Source organism: Brassica oleracea, chromosome C7, assembly GCF_000695525.1.
Source record: "Brassica oleracea var. oleracea cultivar TO1000 chromosome C7, BOL, whole genome shotgun sequence".
NCBI classification, from domain to species: domain Eukaryota; kingdom Viridiplantae; phylum Streptophyta; class Magnoliopsida; order Brassicales; family Brassicaceae; genus Brassica; species Brassica oleracea.
The window spans coordinates 16,155,486-16,162,569 of NC_027754.1; the positions used below are offsets into that span (position 1 = coordinate 16,155,486).

At 31.8% G+C, this 7,084-nt stretch overlaps 1 protein-coding gene across 1 annotated transcript; it reads right to left on the minus strand.

Moving 5' to 3' along the window:
- Positions 1-5,786: 5,786 nt before the first annotated feature.
- LOC106303885 lies at positions 5,787-6,424 on the minus strand. Its single transcript, XM_013740234.1, has one exon. It carries the CDS (start codon positions 6,318-6,320, stop codon positions 6,042-6,044), a length of 279 nt encoding a protein of 92 aa, XP_013595688.1. The 5' UTR covers positions 6,321-6,424; the 3' UTR covers positions 5,787-6,041.
- Between the last annotated feature and the right edge of the window lie 660 nt (positions 6,425-7,084).

Consider the following 7,084-nt stretch of genomic DNA (forward strand, 5'->3'; position numbering starts at 1 on the left):
ATTATGTGATCAAAATTCAGTATGAGATAAAATCGGTTCATGGTTGGTTTAATTAACAATATGATCAAATGATTTTAACCAGATTTTATTCTACCTTATAACATATCAAGACTATGGTTTATAAAACTTTAGATATAATTTTCAGTCAAAGATATGCACTTTAATAAAATCAAACAAGCATTTATAAAATCGATTATGCATTTATAAAAATCATAAAAGGTTTTTAAAACTTTGATAGTTACAAAATAAATATTAATAGTCAAGGATATGCAATGAATGATTTTAATTTCGATTTTATTGATGGGTTGACTGATTTTTAGGAGATCTGGCCGAAAATGGCACAGCAAGGAATTGATGGAATTTTGTTTTGGCCAGATTATACACTTATGTTTATCACATGTTTTCCGGTGGAGAGAGAGAGGTGGCCTGGTGGAGAGGAGGCTGAGCGCCGGTGGAGCAAAGGCTGAGTACCGGAGGAGCTGGCTGGAAAGAGGAACGCCGGCTGAGAGAGATTTCTCAGGTGGAGAGCACAATCGTGCTGATAACGTGTTAGAAATATGAGAGAAGTGTTGTTTTGAAAGTTGTGTCTTTCTCATTAGCTCTCACTATCAATATATAGTGGAGGTTCATAAGGGTTTACAACAAGGAGAGTATCTACACATTTAATACATTTGACTACAAAGATCTAGACTTGGTCAAAGCTCATAAATGCTCCGGTTGAATGAGTCTTCATCTTGACTAGTCTTGGACGGATGTAGACGGGCCGGAGACGGGTGTAGACGGACCGGATAATCGGGTCAGATGTAAACCTCCTTGATGGTTAATGGCAATCCACATATCCATATCATGGATTTATAACAGAGTATCATTTATCGTTTTTGAAAGAATTTGAAACATTACATTATAGATTTATACAATGTACAACGCTAAATTTGAAATCATATATATAAAACATTTGCGGTAGTATCAAAATTATATATTTATAACGAAAAGTTGCATGTACGGACATGCAGAACAAATTCTATTTATTACTAGGTCACAAGCATCAATTGAACATGTTTAACGTGTTCCTCCAGATTTATATAGTTCAGTATGAAATCAATGTTTAAAATGGCAATTACAAGGTGCTCAATTTAAATAGCACCACTTAATTCATTTTCAGTGTTAAGCCGTTATTCTTTTACTCAAATTTAAGTTAATCTGGTTAACCAGACCGAATTAGAACACTCAATAAAATAAAATTCTTTGTTATAGAATAAATAAACTATGTAGATTTGAGGAAGATAATTCTTTTAGAACAAAATTGAGGAAATAAGCGATAAGAAAACTTATATAAATCATAAGCATTGTTACTGTATTATCGTCAAAAAGTATTAAAAATCTATTTGTTATTCCGATAGAGGAGGCAATTAACTTCTTAAAGACTTGAAATAATATTGTTTTGATGTCACTAATGTTTTTTAAAAGAAATCCGTTTTCACTAAATTATTAGTGTGGAGAAAATATCTTTTATTTTATTTGCTGAATCTCTTTGATGATGTAATTTATTTAGAACTAATATTAAGAAAATAAAATATTAAAAATAAAGCTTAAATAAAAATGAGTAATAAAGCTTTGTTCATCGAATCTTTAGGATGTTACTGAGAATTATATCATGGGATTCAGTAGTCCATTAAAATATGCCAAAAGCAGAGAGTTAGCAATAATATAATCATAATTTCGTATTCATGGTTTATATATTTTTCAAGGAATCTCTAAATATATTCATCAAAGTAACTTTTTATTGTACTCTCTCAAAAAAAAACTAAACTTTTTTATTGTAAATCAAAATGTTTTGAAGCCTTTTATGAAAAAAATGGTTAAGAACTTGTTCCTAGTCGTATAATTCTCATCAAATAAAATAATTAAAAAGGAATATCGAGCATTTGTTTGGGTTGAGTTGAGTGTTTACTACCCTCTTAAGAAAATCATCGAAGGAGAAATATAGATAGTACAATTCTCTCAAATAGTTTTTTTTTAATTTTTGTCACAAAAATAGTTCTAAAAAAAGTGACCAAAATAGCCAATTTTTATTTTGAAAATTTTAATATTTATTTTTTGTTTTTTTAAATTTGAAACTCTATCTCCAAACCTCCACTCTTTAATTCTAAATCATAAATTTAGATTAGTTAATCCTAGGAATATATTTTTATCCTTTAATAAAACTTATTTTGATCATTTTTTTCAATAAAAACTATTTTTGTGATAAAAGATTAAAAAATGATATTTTAGAGAATTTCTCATCAACTTGCAATTGCTCAAAAAAAAAAAATATTAACTTGCCACGTTTTCCCCGAATGATTGACTTGAAATTTATAACACATGATGCATACTTTTCTTTTTTTTTTTTTTTTTTTTGAACAAAGATGCATACTTTTCTTTTAAAATGGCTAAGCTTCGTATTAGAAAAAAAAACGACTTTCTTATTTTGACATTGGGAAACAAAATCACCGGCCCACTGTCCGCGTTTGCTGTTGACTGCAAACTAAATCAACGGAAACAAGTTAAGAAACAACAATCATTTTAGAGTGAACGCTGCAGCTATATGAAAAGTTTGCATGTTGCAAGGAACGAAAGACTATGATCAATCGCAGGTCGCAAATTATTGTTAAAACTTCAGCCATCAACGCTGAGCTTACATGATCCGATGCAAGCAACCCTTGATGTTCCATGGAGGTTGCATGATCCCTAAAAGTCCAAGACAGTCCAGCCTGATTGGAGGCTTTATCCCACGCTGCATCTGTGAAGCACAAGATAAGATCTGAGATTTTTGTTTCTTGCCTCCTTTGATTAATCCTTCTTTTAGCTGGTTGTGGTTGTTTGACTATATATGTTTCCTTGTGCTGTTGTGCATGAATGCATTCTCTTGCTGTTTTGAGCGCTCTCGATGCCACTTCTGCCTATGAGCTGAGTTTCTTCTCTTTTTTTTTGGAGAATAATGTCCGGAAGTAAGGAATTTAATTTGTTTGCCAACCTAATAAACGTTTAACTTGTTAAGAATATAATATAGGACATGTTTTCTAAAAACAAAAACTTCTTTAGATTTATTCTTTTTTTTTATCATCATTCTTCTTATGGATATTTATCACATCTAAACCATATGATTATTTATTTAATTTATTTTTTCATATGTATATTACATTAATTCACCTTAAAGGTTTTTCCTTTTGATAAAATATACCCCATTGAAGTATCACAAATTGGACCATCATTAATCCGGACTCTTATGGTGGAGTTTTTAGCTTCTTTTAAAAACTGTTTTTTAATTTTTAACTAAGAAAAGTTAAGAACTGTCTCTTAAATAAGAAATATAAGAGCCGGTTTTCAACCGAAAAGTGTAAAAAAACAAAAAAAATGTCAAATCATGAGTTAAGAACTCTGAACTAAGAGCATGGGTTAATCATGCTATCACTAATGAATAGACTCAACATCAGCCGGATCGATACTCCATTGTATCTGCAATTTTCTCAATTATTTTTACTTTTTAAACATAAATGAATATATTGTCTTGACTTTTGACAATGACAAAAATCGACGAAGTCTTAGGTGTGTTACGTGTGTAACGGTGTAAGTATCCAAAAGATTTTGTTTTAGATATGTCAATTATATAAAAGCAAAGAAGAAGGTGAAAACAATTCACACTAGTCAATAAAATTATTAGGCACGAAATTTTGACCTAGACCAACGTTTATGAATATAATCTAATCAAATAAATAAAATTGTCTTTGTTCAGTATAAAATACAATGATCAAATAGATTTGGATTTTGGCTCGATTCATCCAAACATATAGGTTTTTTATTTTAGTTTTTCTAATTGTTTCAACTGATATAATCTAGTTTTTAAAGTAAATTTAGGATTTTAAAATATGATTAAATATGGTAAAAATAAATATAAAGCTATCCAATAAAATTTTAAACCAAACCTTCCTTTAGTTTAATTATTTTGTAGGCTTTTTTCATCAAATCACATAATTTGACTAACCAGATTATTTAATCTAAAATCTGTTTTAAACTGGATTTGCATGTGTAAGAAGTAAAAATTGTTACAAATCATACATCCCAATCAAATAGAAATGGATTCAAAAGCAAACAAAAAGTTCTTCGTCGGCCTCTAGACCAATAATATTGAATATACTAAATCATTTATAAAGCATATAAAATTAATTAACATGTTCATATAGCATAATAGTTTTTAAAATTTCCAACAAATTAAATGGACATATAAAGCATATAACAACTAACGTGTTAATAATCGTTTGATGTTAAGAACACAAAATCCTTGTGAGGCATGTGTAATACCAAGAATTTACCACGCTTTCTAGAATGTTAGATTTGGAAAATTTATAATCTTCATTCTTTATTAAACTACAGAAATTTTGATGAGAGGGAAAAAATATTCAGGTGTGGAGCTTGCTAATTGCTATGATGAAACACTTTTCCTTTATTGAAAAGCCTAATCTGTTTGGAAAATGACTTTGTTATTAAGAAACGTAGACTCCCCGCCAGTAATTAGTAAATTTGACCTCGAAAACAAAAACATACCGACCCACGAATCCGTGTTTTAAATGACAGTGATTGCAATAAGAAAACTAAATTAACGGAAACTTCGTAAGTTAATCAGAAACAATCATGTTTCAGTGTATGTTGGAGCCAATGACGACTTTGCACATGATTGGTTTTCTCAGTTTTTATATGGACCCAAGAAAACCACAAAATACGCATCTCAAATCATACTTTAGGTATATCCTACCAAAGGTACCGTAGCTCGTTGATAAATTAATGATAATGCGAGTGTGTGACATTATTTTTGGCAAGTTGTGAATGTGGCAGCTCTGTGTTCTTCATATCTCCTTTTGAACCCGTCTGTAGAAGATGTCTAGTCTAGTTTAGCCAAGTAAGAAAAATCATTTAATCGAGTACAAGGCAGCTGAGTTACATTTAAGAAAAATAGACAACATTTGAAAAAAATCCCTCCAGCCAATAGCCAACGTATTTGGTTCACCAAATTTTATGCGCCTTGCAATTCAAAAAGAAAGGGTTTATTGGTAACTGATAGACTACATCCTTCTATATTTAAAAGAATAATGCTTTTTTTTTTTTTGCTTATATTGATGTTTTATACTTTCGTCTACGCATTTTGTTTTAAGTTTCAATATAAATTAAAATGGAAAATGGACGATTTAATACCGGAAAACAAAAGACAAGCAACAAAAACAAACAAATGAGTGCAAGCAACACAGAACACTCTAAACAAAGAGGCAGTTTTTTTTTGTTTGAATAAATTCTTACATTCATTCAAAAAAGAATAAAAAATTTAAGACATCCGGGAAGAATATAATTTTGCTAAGTGAAATATTTAAACTAAGGGGAGTGTGATGATAAAAGAAAAGGACCATGTTCAAACAAAAACACACAAAAAAGGACTCAAAATTTTAGAGGTTTTGGACCAAAAGTCTCGTATTACTTACAAACTTGAGACTAGAGTATCTACTATTAGTTCCACAACCCAAACGTCTGTCACATGGAAAAAAAACATAAACTGAACATCATTGTTGAGCGCGCCCCCCCGACCCCCAAGATGGTTGTGAAAGTTAAGCTGAAGAGCTCACTAGTGGGAAATTGGAAGGGCCTAAATGTGTTCGGTTAGGAGAAAGTTTAAGATGTGTTCGTAATAATCAAATCATGATGATATTCATCGTTGGACGAGTGCTTGTAATATTCCTCGAGGTTGATCAATCTACTTGAAATGAAAATATACTAGAATTATAGACTTTGGGCTCATTTCATTAAACAATACATGGAAGACGAACAAAGTCCCTTCCACATACATTAGAGTCCACCCGGTTTAGGCCTCACGATGCTAATCCGGTTTTGATCAACCGAATCACCGGAGCTCACCGGGAAATCAAGATTTACATACACAAACTACCGAAAACAACGCAACCATGGACATAATTACATCTGAAAAACCATTATTTCAGCAGAAGACGATGGAATTGGTGTCAGTTCTTGAATACCGGGAACGAGCCCCGGTTATCTGTAACCGGGAAATACGTCCGACCGGAACTGAATGAAGCAGAGGAGGAAGAAGCAGAACAAGGAGAAGTAAAGGGTGAGACTTTGGAAGTCAGAGAAGAGGAAAACATGGAATGATCAGTCCCAACTTCTCTTTCTTCCTCCTTGATCGTGTCGAGTACTTTCGCCGTTCTTCGCCGCATCACCGTGACAACTTGCGGTGGCGCAACCTCGGTTATGAATCTCGCCAGTCGTGAGGTCGCCATAATAATAATCTTGAAAGTCTAGGGATTTGGATAAGGATGAGAGGATATAGATGGACCGAGGTCGAGATGGATTTTATAGTAAGGACAATATGTCCTCTCGCATTGTTCTACTGACATTGTAAAATAAATAAAAATTCAGTGATGGCTTAACAATTATTTTCTATGGTGGATACTCTTCGGACAACAGATAATTCCAGATGCTTTATTATCATTCGCATCGAATTTTTATTAGAATATTAACAATAACGTGTGCCCTTGAGATGTTAACACGTAAGGATAATGTGATTTGCTTTAACTGGCGAATCGTTACGTATATTAGCTTAAGAAATTTCGTCGCTTATTTTGTTTTTCCTAAGATGAATGAAAATATCATAGCAACAAACGGTCTGCCTGGTTCAGCGGTTGCGGTTGCAAAAGTTTATGGATACAGGTGGTTGCAGTTTTTACCGGTTTTAAGAGATTTATACGACTAGTTCTGCAGTTAAAAATTGATGCGTTTGCAAAATACTTATGACTGGTTAACTACCAAATGCAGCTTCGGTTAAATAATAAATTAACAATATTTACATTTTATATAATTATAAAATGAGAAAAAGACAAAAATAGCACTAAATCAAGTTTATGTTTCCAAACTAGTACTCAAGGTCAAAAGTCACAAAAATAGCACTTAATATTTTATCAGAAGTCACAAACTTAGGTTTAGAGTTAAAGGATGGGGTTTAGGATTTAGGGTTTAGGGTTTAGAGTTTAGGGTTTAGGGTTTA